This window comes from Aythya ferina (genome assembly GCF_964211825.1).
Source record: "Aythya ferina genome assembly, chromosome: 10".
NCBI lineage: Eukaryota > Metazoa > Chordata > Aves > Anseriformes > Anatidae > Aythya > Aythya ferina.
This window is the reverse complement of record NC_140306.1, coordinates 7,358,539-7,375,252: the sequence shown is the minus strand read 5'-3', so window position 1 is coordinate 7,375,252 and position 16,714 is coordinate 7,358,539. Positions and strand designations below refer to the sequence as shown.

Genomic DNA, 16,714 nt, shown 5'->3' with positions numbered 1-16,714 from the left:
ATGTACTAGGCTTCCTAGGCAAGAACTTCTAACAAAGCGTTTTTGTTCTCTGTTCCTACAGCTTCTAGCACATGACCAGGGCTGTAAATTACTCTCGAGTACCAGTAATAAATCCCATCTCTGTTTCTCTCAGAGTTAAAAGCAGCCAGCTTTGAAACTGGTATGCCCATGCAGATCCAGGCAAGGTTCTCCTTTATTCGGGAAGGAAAGATGACTTGCACGGGCAGTGGCTTTGGGTAGCATGAGGATGGCTTTGCTCATGTCCTCCAGGAGAGGCAGAGCGATGCTCCTGGTGGGAGCTGGGGCCTTGGGTTGGTTCCCTGCTCTCAAAGGGTCTGCTCAAGGGGAGAATGCAGCTTTGTGCCATTGAGGCCAGCACCACAGCTAGTTAAAGCAGATGAACTGCAGTGATTGTGTTTGGCTGAGTCAAGGGGCTGTTCTGCATGCTCTGGTGCTGATGGGTCTCAGGATTTAATCAGAAGCTTGGCAATATTTGTTATTATGGTGGCTCAAGGAATAATTCAAATCAAAAATGTTGATCCCTGTACATCCTAAATCTGACTGGGAAGAATCTCAGCTTTATTTTAGCAACTCACATTTTAATGTGCCATAATAACAGTTACAAATAATGAAACTGAGCTCCTGGAAAATAAGGTAGAAGAACAAGAAATGGCTGTGAATTCTCCTGCTCTGAAGCTAAGGTAAGTGCAGTAAAAAGCTGAGAAAAGGTGCAGACAAGCCATGCCCCCACTGTGCAAGAGCCGTCAGCGGCTGCAGAAAATGACATCTGGCCTGGGATAATCTGCCTGCGCACACAATGGCTTTATGCGAGGGAAATGCCACTGATCTCAGAGGACTTGTTCCAGATTTAGCTCCAGGATCAGGAGAGTGGCTGCAGCTCAGCCTCACCGGGGGCAGCTGCTCCAGGCTGCCTGTCCCGAAGCCTCGAGCATCCTCCGGGCTGGCTCTGGGTTTCACGGAGCAGGGCAGCCTGCTGGCATCATGCCTTGTGCTGCACTGAGCTGGAGGGGTGCAGGATAGGACCTTGTGTTGGCTGAATGAACTATCTCCTTCCCAGAGCAGAAATCTGGCCTGCTCCAGCTTCTTGACACGTCCCAGCCTGGTGCTGATGGCCAAATTATTACCAGTGGTTTCGCACTAAACAGCGCTGAACAGACTTTGCACTAGATGTCCTGCTTGACAGTTGTGAAAGATCTTCCTAGGAATCTACTTCCTCTTCTTGCTATGTGAACATCACTTTCAACGTTATTAAAAATTGTACCAAAAATAATTTATCCTTTAAAAACAGAAAGAACAGGAATCTATTTGTGTTTAGTCAGTGGCTAATTGTTTTCCTTATTTTGTTGCATGGTCGTTCATGGTAGTAAGGATTTCAACGTAAAATGGAGCAAGTTGTTAAATCAATGTGCTTTGAAAGAAATTTTAAAAAGCATTTTCACTGCCTGAACTATATCTTTTTGCATATATCCAAATATTTCAATTGTTAGAAGGATTAATATGACAATGTAAAGTCTTTCTGGTCTTAGGTATTGCCTTGCTTTTAAATCAATATGTCCCAATAACAAGACATTTAACATCAACAGGTAGTCTGCGTTAAATTCAGGAAGAATAAGAGACTCAAGACTCTTTTGCTTTATTTATATAGCATCCAAATCCAGATTTTTGAAAACTCTCATGTTATATTAGCTATCCAAGGATGTACTTACACAGTAAAGTCCTCTTGGCCAAGGTGCTTGGAAATAGCTGTTCCTGGCAAAGGAATCAAGCTTGAGCCCTGAGCTTTGAGGACTCTTGCATAGCCAGGGCATGCAGATGGGCACAATGCTCCCTTCCAGGCCTTGTTTTGTTTGGATAAGCAGCTAAACTCTTACACTCTCCTTTCTACACCTTTGCCTATGATTTCACTTCTCTTGTTCTTGGGTGACCATAACATCACATGACATCCCAAATTCAGTAGTGATACAAGCACTCCATTATCCCCACTGAAAATACCACCCTTAAGAGGGTTCTTAACTGCATCTGCCTTTTCATGGCCACATCACGTGGCTGGCTCATAGCTCTGCTCTGATGAATACCCAGACCTTGGCCTCCTTTTCACACATGCTGAGCTCATTGCTTAAGGCCAGAACAGCTGGATTTTGTTCTGTGATTGCACATGTCCTTTCAGCTCACATCCCTATGTGGTGGCACTGCCAAAGCCACTGTTTCTATAAGGTGCTAGGACTGTCACCTACTAAGGCATGCACACACACTCACACAGGACTTCTCTACAGATCTCCAGGCTCATAAGGAAGCTCTGGTGTACATGGGTCATTAAAACAAACTAAAGGGACTTCATAAAGATCAGGCTGCTTGAGAAGTTGCTTCTGCCAAGGCTGATTCTGAGAAAATCAGCACAGTGCCACTACGTGACCTTTGTTGACAACAGCCTGGGGGGAAAGGAACCCTCTGTTTCCTTCTCTATCTGCCCAGTCTTCCTTAGGCCTACCAAATGCTCTCAGACAGCCGGAGCTCATCATTTCTCCTGGATAAGTTATTTCAGAAACTCAAGCCTCTTTTTTCCCCTCCATTCCCCAGACTGATTCTGTGAGAGCTACCATAGCCCTCTGCTCCTTCTGTGCCTGAAGGAAAGTTCTTGAAAGGTTTCAAATACTTCTGAAAACCGTAGCAGGAAGCGTAGACAAAACCCCAAAATACAGAAGGGAGACAATAGGTGATAAAACTCAAGGAAGAAGACAAAAAAGATACTGCAGAACTCCCTTCTGCTACTCTCATTTTAAAGGTCTCAAGATCTCTCTTATTTCTAAGAAAAATGAACTTCAGCAAGAAAAGAAGTTGTCTTAAGAAGTATGCAACTATAAAGAAGACCGAAACAAGAGATACTCTGCAGATCTTGCCAGACTTTGGACTCACCTAGTGCTTTACTGTACTGCTGCTTCAAGAAAACTTCAAGAAAAGCCTCACCTGCCTCCTCTTCCCCCAAACCCTCAAGCTCTATCAGGCAGAACTAGCCATTAGAGGGCTATACATAGCCTTCCTCACCCATCCCTAATTGACTTAATAATGCCTCTGGGAGGGGCTAACTCAATAAAAACCCACCCTAATTACAGCTACTTGATGTTCTTGCTCTGGGCTGTATTCTTTTTCTTTTTAATTGATCTTTTGGATTTTTTTTTTAAGTTGCATTTTTTTTTCAGTTTTGTGTTTTAATTTGTATGCTAGTTCTTGTTAGTCAGCATCCCTTCATTGTGTTTTGTTTTGGTGTTAGTGGTCTTTTCCTGCTCTCTGTACTGTAGGGTTCTCTAGTGTTGCTTTTTTTCCAATGAAGATTTGGTGGTAGAGTCTCTTAATACTTCAAAATAAAAGGTTTTTACTTTCACTGTTGTTCCAGGGACTTGGAGCTCTAGAAGGCTATTTTTAACCAGTTTGGAGAACTAATTTATCCTGATGAGATCTAGTTATTCTTTAGTAAGCTTCCATTATCCATGAAGAAAGCAGGTAGCTTTCAGTGGTGCTATAGCTGGTCTCGTAGTGTAATGGTAAAACTGAGCGGGAGTGAGGGAGACATTGGCAAATGCTGGATAAGGAATCTCTTCCCTCCCTGGGAGAAAAGACAAGGAACTACTGGGAAGAAATGTCATCAAGAAACAAGAGCTTATATAGTTTCCTAAAGGCTAGAAGGTCTGTGGCAGAACCAAGGTTTGTTAGGCCTCAGGTTTTCTGAGTCCTGGCTGTGAGATGTGTTGTGCCCATCTTAGAACAGAATAGCTCAGTTGGAGGGGACCTACAAGTAGTATTATGTTCAACAGCTTTTCCTTCTTACTCCACAGACAGGTTGTAGTAGGACCAGGAAGCCTTTGGTGAGGAGAGGAGGCTTCGGTGCTTCCTATCTCAGGGGCTGGGGAGAACCAGCTCTGTACTGGGGTGCTGCACCCTGCAAGTGTCTTGTAAGGGACAGGGCTGCAAGGAATAGTGAACTCTAACAGACCTCAAAAATCTCGAGTTTCTTGATAAGATCCTATACGATGAAACAAAACTTTGAAAAAACTGGCTTGGGATGAGGGAACCAATGTCAATGTCTCAACAGCTCTACAGATAAGTCGTGTTGGTTGCTGATGAACTGTAACAGCTTTAGCCACATCGCAGAGCTGAAGAAAATTCAGGTAAAGTGTAACATGAGAAAAGGATGTTGAGATACTTTTTGGTGGTCGGCTATTGTTTTAAACAGTCTTCTTTGTGATGGATAATTTTGTTTTGAGGTGCTACTGGTAATCTGATTTCAGCACGTACATGCAAATTATTCATATTTTTTTTTAGAAAAAAACAAACGAACAAACACACACAAAAAAAGATAAATGTAGTAAAGCTTCTTATGAAAACCTGGAGGTTTGAAGCACTGTTACTTGCTCAGCCCCAGAGCCTGAGAAGGCAGTTGGAGAAGTGTAGTCAGCATGAGGAAAGCAAAGATATTGTGTGAATTGTCTGTAAGTAGCAATGGGTGTGACATTAAGGGATGTTACAGGCAGTCCCTTGCTGAGATCTTTGGGGTTTTGCTTCCCCATAATTTACACTTGTCTGTTTTCTGTTTCTGATGCCCAAAAAGTGGGATAGAGAACTGCTCGCTCGAGTTTCTCAAAATCCCATTGCAGATTACAGGAATCAGCACCACTCTCAACTCTTCTATCCGCCCACCAAGTACTAATGAGATTTCTCTTGCAAGAACATCCAAGTGGGTCATAGTCTTTAACGTCTGCCATGGCCAGGCTTTCACCTTTTCAGAGTGAAATCTGCTGAGTATTTCAAGTTTATTTGGAATATCCTGCTTGCTGCTCTGACCTTGCTGGAGCTGCACAGCAGATGTTTTGCATGTCAGCCTGGGCTTGTCTGCAGCCCAGTGCTTGGGGCACCCTCTGGAAAGGATGATACAAGTTTGAACTTTCCCTGAAGAAGACTGAAATTTCATCCCATGCTTTGTCAGGCAGCAGGGTAAAAGGCAAGCAACAGTTTTTAAGGAGAAGGAGATATTGCTGCTGTCTTGCTCCAGATTTTGTTTGCACAGGGAGTTGGTTGCCATGCCTTGGAGAGCAGAGGTGTTTGAGAAATTTCCCCTTCTCTACTTTTTCTATTAGCTATCTTACATAGCCAACCATGAAAAATTCCTTCCAAATTCCAGAGCTGTCCTGGTGTGCATTTGGGAATTTTGGTGAGTTTAGTTTCCCTATTTTCCACTTTTTTGGGCGATTTGCACCTGCTATGCTGCCAAATTGCAGGGCTTTAAATCCCAGAGCAAGGGAGGCAAATAGATGTTCACCTAGAGAGGGAAGGAGAGGGAAAATACTTATTGGGATACAGGTGTGCATGCAGTATACCCACCTCATCCTTTTCTGAAGATGTAAATCGTGTGTGTCTGGTTTACACCAGTACTCAGAGACAAAGCTTGTGGTAATTCTCATTCAAGCATCAATCCTAGAGCTGGCAAGGTGGTTGCTCTTTCCCTGGAGCCCTGTGCAGGGGTGTGGATACAGGGCATGGACTCTGGACTCATCCCTTATGGGTCTGGGGCAGTTGAGGGCATTGTTTCCATGCAGGGCTGAGAGCAAGCCCCTTCCTCTGCAGTTACCTTAGCACAGCTCTAGCTTCTGGAGCTGTACCGTGGAGGTAGTGCACTGACATTTTCCCTTCTTCCTTTAAGAAAATGTAGCATTTAAACCTTTTCATTGGTAAAGGATGCAATGGAAAAGTAGGTCGTATTTGAAGGATCCCAGCCCTGACAGCGTCCCTTTTAGAGCTCCAGACCCAGGTTTTCGGAGAGAGACAGAATCTGACTGCAGCAGTGTTCCTCACACTTGTCTCTGCTGTTTGTGTTCCTGTGTACAAATCACCCGTAAGATGCCCAGGATAAACTACATTCCTGTGCTTTTAAGGGAAGGATTTTGTTGCCAGCAAAATAATTATGAATTGAAGATACCCCTGCTCAACTCCTCTGACACTCAGCTGGGTTTTAGCAGGAAGCAGGGCTATTTTTCACTTTTAAATAGTCTAAGTTAAATTAGCTGGAACCTAATTACAGAATGCTTTTGATTAAAGTCAGACAATACACTCCGGAAGCAAGGATCAAAAATGACAAGACTTGATGTCAGTGAAGGATTAAGACAGAAAAGGAAAATGACTGATTAATTTTTTAAATCAAACCAGGATTGCTTTGTACCCTGAACAAAGGTTTCAGCACAGTCAGACAAGTCTTTTGGACTCAGGAAAACTTGACTTTCAATTTCATTTCAAATGCACATATCTGAAATCCAAAAAGACACCAAAGATGATTGCTACAGCCACTCTTAGAGATCAGGAAAGAAATAATTGTAAGACCTGTGTGAGATCTAAGAACTACATTAAGGTAGTCTGACTTGTAGACATTAATACTTCGGGGTCAACATCAGCCATGCTGCTAAACATCTGGTGCTTGATTTAATCACCAAACCTTTATAAGGCGCTCTGTAATTATCTGCATCCCACACTATGAAAATGACCCTGCTACCTGCTTAAAGGAAGTGTGTTACTGGAGAAACAAATGCTGATTTAACAAAACTAATTTTAAGGAAAAAAGCACTTTTGTATCTTCAGCTTAATAGTCAACAATTTTCTCACTGCTCTATTTGAGTCCTGTAAACTTTGCATTGTATATGGCGATATATTTAGGCACGTCTTTTCTGAGCTATTCTGCTCTGAAACGATCACACAGATTTCTGTTTGGGAGCTTTTTCAGGTTCTGAGGGTGGAATATTCTCCAATACCATGGCCTTTTAGTTCATTGACTTTAACATGCTGGGAGGCATTGATGTCCCCACCTGGTGCTGTTCTATGGAGAAGAGGAAATGAAGTTCATTGGGAAACAGGATTTCCTAGAGACAATTTGTATGCAGGGGTGGACACCTAGAATTTGGAAATGGGCCAAGGCCTGAAGATGCTGGAAGATGGGCTAGAGGAAGCAGTCTAGGGCAGAGATGTCTGCTGCTTTTCCAAGTGTTCACCCATGTGTGGTTTCTGGTCACTTGGGAGGCAATTCTTGTCCCATAAACCCATATTTTATTGCCTAACTGTTAAATTTTAGAGTGGAAACATCAAATGAAATAAAACCATGAAATGTCTGGCAATTCCCATTCGGATGGGAAAGTGGTCTCCCCACTGCCAGGAAGAGGTTAAAAGCTCCCTGGTGCAAAACACAGCCGCAGGGAAAAATATTGTAACCTGCTCCAAGGGGCTGGTAGCTTTAAAAACAACAAAGATCCAAGAGGCAACTCTCTCTTCCTGGGGATAACGTGTTGTGAACAAATTTGATGGGGACCCCGAGAGGATGAAATGACCCTCCATAGTGCGGATCTTGGGAAGAATGACAGGTAGAGTGTGAGACTGAGGCCTGGCTGGAGCTGAGAAATCTGGTGTGCTAAGCACCATATGGTCCTCCTCGCGCCTGTGCGAGACCTCCTTTCCACACCCAACTGCTCACAAAAAAAAATAGTGCTGGTGCTATCACCAGTTGCCTTCAATCCCTTCAAATGGGGTGACCCCCACCGTCTGGCCTTCACTGCTGCAGCCTGGATGGGCCCACGGGCCGTAGGCTTTGTGCTCTTTTACTTACAAAGAGAAATGTGTTTTCAGCTGTTTGTTTGTTTTTTGTTTGTTTGTTTGTTTTTTTGTAGGTTCTTGTTTTTTATAGGTGCGTGTGTATATGTGTGTGCACTTTTAGTGTCCAGTCTAGCAGAACGCAAAAAACTTCCATGTTAGCAGATGGTTATAATCTTTAAACCAAAGATGTCCCAAGCAAAGCTAAATCCCCACTGTCTGGCAGTGACTGCAGCAGAGGCAGTGCCACCAGGGTCATCCCTGATGTTGGTGTTCCCCCTCTCACAATGGCCACTGCTCAGCTCCCATGGGTATCACTTAATCCTGAGCCACGTGGAACCTCTTCCAGGAAAAGGAAAGGTGGGAAGCTCCTGTCTCTTGGGAGCACGTGCATGGTGTGAGATCTCGTCTGGGGAGAGCAGAATTATTTTATAGGGACAACTTTTCATTCGTGCTATTTTCTAATTGCACCTTTTATAGCATTTTTTTTGATTAATGCATGCCAAGCACAGCCATCCAGGTGTGAAAACAATGAATATAATTTAGTAAAAGAAGTAGTCTTAGTGTGCAGGTTCTTGCTGTTTCTCAACTAATTGCAGACCTATCATGTCTGATGGTTTGAACATATGTTTCAGTGTATTGTATTTTATCAAAAAAGTGTGGATCTCTAAAAATGTCATGTGCAGAGCAAGTTGTGTAGTGTGAGGCTCAAGAAGTGACAAGAAGATGCTCTTCTAAGCTAACTGGGACTGCATGCAAAGAGAGCAGCTGTGAAAGCCAGAGAGACACATTCTGCCATATCGAAGGACAGATGCTAATAGTCATCGGGAAGACTTAATGAAGGCTAGAAGAGGCACCGAGTGCTGACTATAAAACCAGGTTACTGCCACTGTTCTGCAAGGATTTCCAGCCAGGGGGGAGCTGAGGTGGGGATGGCTGAGTGCTGAACAGCACCAAGCCAAAACTCAGCTGGGATGGTGGAAAGGGGATGGAAAATGCAGCACAAGGAGCTCCTCAGCTCCTGAAGTGTGCCGAGTTGGAGAGCAATGGGGAAACCATTATGGTTGTCAAGAGAGACCGTCCTGGTGGTGCTGAGGGTCTTCAGAATGTCTGCTTTTGCGTGTCTGAGACTAACAGTTTCTGAAAACAGAAGCTCAGGTGCTCCTAAAAATCTTAGGATTAAAAGAAAAGGTAATTAATGAGAGAGTAGGTGAATAGGCTTATGGTCCTTCATGGTAGTCAGTGGAGATTGAGCTTTCATTTCTACCGATAAAATTAAGGAGAGAAAAAAAAAAAAAGCCCACATCTCCCTGATCTGCTGCTCAGTTATAACTTTACTAAATGTTTCAGTATTTTGTGTGGCTGCACTTTTTGGGCACTGGGCTGGTTTCTGGCCCAGGTGTGTGAGCTGCAGGCAGGTGGCTCACAGGGACCTGGTCCTGGTTCTCTGCAGCAGTGGGGGAAGCTGTGGCTGAAAGGCAGAGGGTGGCAGGGTGCTGCCTGCTTGTGCCCTCTGGAGACTTAGGGGTGCTCTGTCCCTTTGCCTCAGCCAAGGCAGTCTGCCTCCCATAGCACTAAGCCACCTCCAGGCAGTTACTACAACTGCTGAAAAGCGTTGTGGTCCCTTAAAATACGTGTGTATATACATATATATAAATGTAAATAAAAAAATTCCATAATATTTCATAATCAATTTCTTTCCTGATTCTTATTTCAAGGGCAAGAAGAAAGGAGAGTTATAAACTACAATGGCTGTGTGTGTTTGTTGCTTTGTTATTTTTTCCCCTTGAAAAAATGAAATGTAATTTTGACCCCAAAGCTATTTTTGATAGGGGAAATATTTAAAAAAAAAAAAAAAAAAAAAAACAGTTGGGCCCACTCCCTTTGCTATCATAGGATGTGGCTGGGTTCCTTGCAGTTCCACAATTCTGACACAGAATCTTCTATATCAAACTCCACTTAAACCTTCAGAAATTCATTATCCCACATGCCTCTTGTTTGCTCCTAGAGCACATATGGATTTTTTAATTGAGCTTTGTTTTGAACAAAGCTAATTAATGTAAACTCCTGCAGCTGATTGGTTGCTTACAGAGAAATCTTCAGGTATTTTTGTGGCAGGTAGTGCTGTCTCTGACCTACTTAGGGCCCAAATCCTTTTTAGAGCACTGGGGTCCTGGTGGTAGAGCTGTGTGTCAGGGTGGTGGTGAGTGAAGTACGTAAGTGCTTGCAGAACTGGGGGCTAGATCTTGCTGGATATGTGCTGTTACGTAGGGACATGTGCTTATGTTCTCAGTGTCATCCTGAGCCCTTGCTGGGCAGGATCTGGCCCCATCACAAACCTCTCGTGGTGATGTTTTAAAGCCACAAGGAACTGGAAGCGCTGTCAGCACGCGAGGGCAAGGCAAGCATGGACTTACGCAGGGAACTACTGCTCCTGCCAGGCTGTGCCACCCAGGATATATTCTAATTACTGGGGTTACGTTGGGAAATGAGGCCAGCACAATGACAACACACATGGAAAACGCTGCTCTGCTGTCAAGGAAATGCTACAAAAGCACAAGGGAGCGCTTAGGGAGCGGGACAGCAGCGGGGCTGCCGCGGGGGGCCGGGGGTGGCAGGAGAGTTTGCCTGGGGAGATCAAGAGGGGAAAGAAGGACACGGCCCTGCTGCTCCTGCACAGATACGAGTAGCTTCTTGGCAGGTTGTTTTTTTTCTTCCTTTTTTGTTTTATTTTTTATTTTTCATCTTCTTTCTTTACTTTTTTTTTTTTTTCTTTTTCCCCAACGTTCCTTCTGAAATAAAAATATTTAAAAACTAAAACAACATTTTTTTTAATTTTCTTTATTTTTTCCCAACGTTTTCCTTTTGAAATAAAAGTGTCTAAAAATTAAAATATCTATATTTCAAAATAATAATAATAATATGATAAGTGAGTGGTGGAGTGAGGGGCAAGCATCAGCCAGCAGACAGAGGTCAGAGTGGTGCGGGGAATCTTTTACTTATTTTTTTTAACTCTTTCCCCGACTTTTTTCTTTTGAAATAACAATATATAAAAATAATATATGTACATATATATATGTGTGTGTTTTAAAAGAAATGATAACAATAAGTGAATGGGGGAGTGAGGGGCAAGTGCTGTGCACATCAGCCCGCGGATGGAGGTCGGAGTGGTGCAGGGGCGCGGGGAACCTTTTGATTAATTAATTAATTAATTTTAACTCTTTCCCGACCTTTTCCTTTTGAAATAAAAATGTTTAAAGATTTTAAAAAATATATATAGAGAGAGATTTATGTTTAATAATGATAATACGATAACAGTAAGTGAGTGGGGGAGTGAGGGGCGAGCGCAGCGGGCATCAGCCCGCGGGCGCAGGTCGGGGAAGTGCGGGGGGCGCAGGGAGGTGCGGGGGGCTCGGGGCGGCTCCGCGGGGCGGTGCGGGGGGCGCGGGGCCCCGCCCGGCTGCTCCGCCTGGCGTGCGCGGGGGCAGCGGCGCGCAGCGCATCCCCGGCTGGCGGGCGGCTCCGCTCGGCTCCGCGGGGCTGCGGCGCCATGGAGGCGGTGGACCAGGTCCGCGGAGCTCCGCGGGGTGCGGTGCGGGGCCGGGGGAGGGTAACGGTGCGGAGCGGAGCGCGGTGCTGACCCCTTCTCTCTGCCCGCAGCTCGCCTCCGCGGGGACTTTCCGCGTGGTGAAGGAGCCGCTCGCCTTCCTCAGGGTGCTCGAGTGGGTGAGTCCCGCGTGGGGAGGGATGGGGAGAGGTGCTCCGGCCGCGGGGGGGTCGCCGTGGTGGTGGTGGAGGGCTCGGGGGGGGTGTCCCCAAGGTGAGCCCCGCGGAACAGGTGGGAGCCGGGCTGGGATGGGGTTGCCGGGCTGAGGATGGGGACCCGTCGTCCTGCCCTGGTGGGGTCGGTGGGACGGGCTGGGGGGGTTGTGGGTGCTCGTTATCCTTGTGCTGGATGTAAACAAATTTTTAAGAAAAGGGGGGGAAAAAAAGATCTTCGTTATGCATTGAGCAAACTTGTCTCTGGGCCGAGCGGGGAAGGAGGCAGATAATTGGTTTGCGGAGCAATGTCACTGTTGGTTGCTCTGATGCTCATTCGTAGTGAAGTCTGCAGGTCAAATGACATTCATCGCCAGTAGGTCTGCGGGAGGAGAGAGCCTCTCTGAACGGAAAGTTCAGAACATGTCATGGAGGATTAATCACATTCCCCTAACGCCGACTGGCTGGGGAATTATGTAAGCCGCGTATTTTGGGGGGCGCGTCCGTGCGCGGGTGCCTTCACCCGCACGTTGGCACCCGCCGCGCGCAGCCTGCCCGCGGGGTGCTGCTGAGGGGGAGTTTTGGCATGTGTGGGGCAGCTGCTCTCCCCGGAGCCAGCTGCTGGTCCCTGCATACTGCCAGTAGCTCCTCTCCACGCTGAGAGCCCCAAAGCCCCAAGTCCCATGGCACAGGGTGATGGGGACGTGGGCTCGAGGTGGCTCTGCAGCGGGGTGACCTGTGCGTGGTGGCTACGGAGGGTGGACAAGGTCCCCAGAGCTCCTGCAAAGGCAGCTGGTGCTGCTGCCCCTGCCTGCAGGAGAGGTCGGGGTGCTGAGGGGCTGAGCACCAGACACGGTTCTGGGGGGCTTCAGCCACTCTGCAGCACGCCCTGCCACTCATTGTGAAAGTGAACGTGAAGCAGAACGGGGAGCAAAGCTTTTTTCTTGGCAAATAGCTGCTGGGAGTGTGGTGTCTTCAATATCTGCCTGCTGAAGCTGTGCTGGTGGTAGTTGGGCAGTGAGCACTGGGGTGCACAGCCTGAATCCTTCCAGGAAACTGTTCCATCTCCCCAGCACGTTGGCGTCTTTGGGACACGACTTGTGGACTCTCAGGGCTCTTTTCTTGATGATTTCCTAGTTCTGTAACTTTTTCCAACACCTGAATATAAGTCTGCCTTTGTCATGGTTGAAAACTACATGTGAAACTCTTGTGGTTGTATGTCTGTAAACACACGTGTGTCTGTGTGGGAAGAGCTCTGACACTGCTGGCGTGGATCAGTCCCTTGGGAACGGGGAAGGAGGATGCAGAGTGCATTAAAACTTAAGATGGTCTCAGAAATTACTCTTTCCCCCTTTTGAAATGTATCTGCGAGTAGAATTAAACACATCTTAGTGCAAGGAGTGTGTAGGACTGTATCTAGCTATACACTCGACAGGTTTTTTGGGTTACACAAATTCCAGTTCTCCTCAGCTCCTCGTGCTGCTCCCATCATCCTCCTCCTCTAACCATGCCCACTGACTGCCATCCACCTCTCCCCACCGTCTCTGGTCTCAAATAAGTGGCCATCTTTCCCTTAAACTCCTTTCTTTTTTTTTTTTCCAGCCTAATTCTCATTTTAAACTTTACAAATCTCCAGCAGATTCTGTGGCAGCTTTCACATCCCCCAGCAGCCTCGCAGCCTTCAGTGCACTTGATCAGAACAGTCAAATTACACCACTAATTGCTGAATTTACAGCTGTTTCATTTCGGGTGTTAAATGATGTGTGAGTGGGGTTTTTATGCAGAAAGTGCTGGTGACAGAGGAATTTATTAAACCTGCTCTTGTTAACGCTGATGAGTTTCTCAGAGGTTCGTGGTAATCACCTATCGGAAGGTGTGACCGGTGCCACGTGAGTGACGTGACAGCTGAATCATAACACAGCTTTACGTGGAGTTTTGGGGCTTGGGAAAGCAACAGCGAGTGATTGTAACATTGCCTTCTCCTGGCTTATTTACCATCTCACAGGGAGGTGTTAACTCGTGCTTTTGGAAAACTTGCGCTTTTTTTATTTGTTTCCCAGAAAGCCAAGTTTTTGATTTCTAGTGTGAAATCAAGCAGGTAGGATTTGGGAGTGGGGAAAGCCCTTTCCACAGTCTAAGAAGGAGAAAAACTGGCACTGCTCCCCTGTTGTCTGTGTGCTGTAGCCCACGTGCTACTCGTGGCACCTCTGAACACCTCCCACCTGGGACCTAGGTTGCATTTGGAGAGAAGCAAAGCTCATGGCCTAGCTGGAGACACACTGGTTCTGGATGTTGGTTCGTGGCATGGGCAGGGTTACAGCACAGGTGGCAGGGCTCCTCGGACTTCCTTGATGATTTTCTGAGGCTTCCTTGGAAAAGTTGGTGGCCTGGAGGTAGTGTGGACCAAAAATGTCCTCAGCTGGTCCGAGCAGTCCAATCTTGAACGCGTGCTTTTGGGCAATTTGGGTAGGCCCATGGAGGAAGTGACTTGTCCACTTGTCTTGTTATTAAACCTCTCATATACCAACTCCAGCAGCACCATTGTACAAGCAAGTGCAAATATTTGCAGGTCTGGAGACAACTGGGATGGCTGTAGGTTTCTCAGGTGTGAAAGTGTGACTGCTGCAGGAGCAATCTGTTGGTGTGCGAGTTGCAGCTTCTGTGCAGTCACTGGTGCACTGGTGTCTTGAGGAGCAGGGACTCAGGCCTTTTTCAAGCTTCTGTTTTGATTATCACCCAGAGAGAAGATGCTGAAACAGGGCTGAGTCTTCTTAATATTCATGGTACGGTAATATGTTTTCATTTGTATTTCTCATGTACGTTGTAATCTTATTTCCAGCCAAGCAATTTCATTTGGAAGCCATGTAGAGACAATGTTGGCTCAGGCCCATGAAAGGTTAAAAGAAAAAAACACGGGACTTGTAGCAATTAAGCCTCAGAGTTGCATATTTTTTAAAAAAATCCAGAGCTCTACCACTGTAATAGTGTACTTACAGCATACAGATCACAATTCTGGAGTTGGAAAATTGCACACAGCTGTACAAGATAGGCTCGGGGTGTTCCCAATTTTGAGTCAATTCTTGCTTCATGGCACACGTTGGGGGCAGGGGAAAGCTGTTTAAGAGCCAAGTTTGTTCTTCCTCCTCTTCGTTTCCTTGTCTCACTTGAAGGTCCATGGAATAACAGACAAGGATACACTGCTGAAGTTTATTTCTCATGGCTATCTACTGTGGCACTACAGTCCTTTGTGACCAGTTGCAATGCCATAGACACTATTAAAGCTCTGCTTGAGAAATGACTCCCCTATATGTGCACCTGACAGTAAAGAGAAAGGAAAGATGAAAGAGAAGAAATACGTTCATCTCCCTGGATTAATTTCCATCATGTAGATATCTGGATGCGCTTAGGTTGCTGTTATTGGGTCTGTGAAAAGTAAGTAAGAAAAGCAAGTTTATTGAGTGTGTTATATTTGTCCCAAAGTTGTTGCCTCTCTGGAGCCCTACAAAAGCAAATCAGCTGAAAAGCAGGGTGTTGTGCATCTGCAGTATGACATGGATATGACATACTTCATATAGATTCATGGGGTTGCCTGCAAAAAAAGATTATTTTTTTTTTGTAAATATGGATACTTTCAGTCATTAAGATGAGGTTTTTAAGGACTTTGCTACTTCTTCACAGTGATTAACCACAAACAGCTCCATTCCTGCAGATGCAAAACAGCCTGGTGTTTGTCCAGTGACCACATAAAATACCAGGAGCTGCGGTGATGTCCATAATGCATTTCCCTGGAATCCTTGATAAAGCAGAGGTGCAGAGCCTGCACTGCTCTGCAGGTGGAGGGGCACTGGCATAGTCCTGATGACTCCGCAGGTGCTTTACAGCTCCTCATCACAAGCTCCTTGTTCTGGGCAGGAGCTGACCACTGCCAGCCTGGAGCCCTGCCCAGACGTGAGCACAGACAAGGGGGTATTTGGGGCACAAAAACCATACAAGGAGCTCTGTCTAAGCCAGTGCTGCTTTTACGGGGACAAATGTGAGACATTTGTGTTGCAGGACAAGCCTTATGGATGCATTCACAAGAGTGAGTCGTGTGTGCCCTCAGCTCTGGTTGCTTACAGGACTGTCCTGCTACTGTGTCCCTTTCACGTTGGTATGGATGTACCTGGGAACAGTTTTATAGCTGTGGTTTTCATCTACTGGTGGTGTTGCAGTCTGAAGAACACTGCTGGGGCTTTTCTTCATAGATCAAGTTGGATGTGGACATTAAGCTGTTTAACAAACCTGAATCTGTGTGAGTTGTTTCAATACTTGCTTTGTGCAGAAAAAAAAACCTACGTTCCAGTTTTTGCATGACTGTAGGTACTCACCACACATGGTCCTTCATGGGATGTATTAAAAGTTTTCAAAGCAGTGCCTGGCATTTGGACAACAAATCCCCATTCAGCTCTGATGGAAACTGGACAAGTGAAATGCCAATGTGGTTTCAAAACTCTGTGTACGTGGACCGAGCTGACCTGGCTTTGCTTTCTTGCCTTTGTGACATGATCACTTGACTTGGGAGATGAGAAGAAGGTCAGGCTGTTATCATCTTGGCAAGAGTCAAGCTTGCTTTGTTTGTACTGCCTCTGAAAGGTTAGCACCCTTGCCTTGCAAACAGATGCGTACTTGGAAGGCAAAGGGTCTCTCAGTCTTAAAAGACTGATAATAAGTCTTGTCTTTTGTTCTATGCTTGTCTGGCCATAGAGTGCTTTTGTTGGGTTATATTTGCATGCATATGAATGGACTGAAGTAGCTGCATGCTTCCAAGTGTGTCCTGGAAAAAACTAGAGATCTTGGTGATGACAGTAAATGGGGGGGAACAAGGTGACTCCTGCATGAGGCATTTGTGATCAGCAATTTGCTCTGTAAAGTGTACTATGGGCCAAGGGTGTATTAAAGTTGTTTGAGCCACTTCATCAAGTTTGCTTGTGCTTGCTTGGTTTTTGCTCAACCAGAAGGCTGCTGTCTGGCATGGGCAGAGAGCGATCCCTGAGGAGTACTGCAGGTGATGGAGCAGGGCAATCCTGCTGGACCTTAATGCTCCTTGTAGATGCAAGGCTGGAAGATTGGAGTGTTTGATCTTCCCTGACCTTGTTTTAGGAGAAAAGACTTAATAATATCTTTGTATTGTTGAAAAGTTGATGTTGCTTATGCTCATGCAACACCAGGACCAGACTGTGCGTTCTGTATTGGGTCTGTCCATCTCCATGTATAGGATACATGAAAATATTAAATAAATAAAAAAGATTGTTTTTTGAAAGTCTTCCTCGTAAAG

At 45.7% G+C, this 16,714-nt stretch overlaps 1 protein-coding gene across 1 annotated transcript in view; it reads left to right on the top strand.

Annotated features, from left to right (window-relative positions):
* Positions 1-11,132: 11,132 nt before the first annotated feature.
* Positions 11,133-16,714, top strand: part of SYNPR (synaptoporin) — a 91,612-nt gene continuing 86,030 nt past the window's right edge. The window contains exons 1-2 of the mRNA XM_084530333.1: positions 11,133-11,209; positions 11,302-11,367. Of these exons, the coding sequence (XP_084386459.1) occupies positions 11,192-11,209; positions 11,302-11,367 (84 nt within the window). The 5' untranslated portion in view covers positions 11,133-11,191. The remainder of the gene's footprint in view (positions 11,210-11,301; positions 11,368-16,714) is intronic.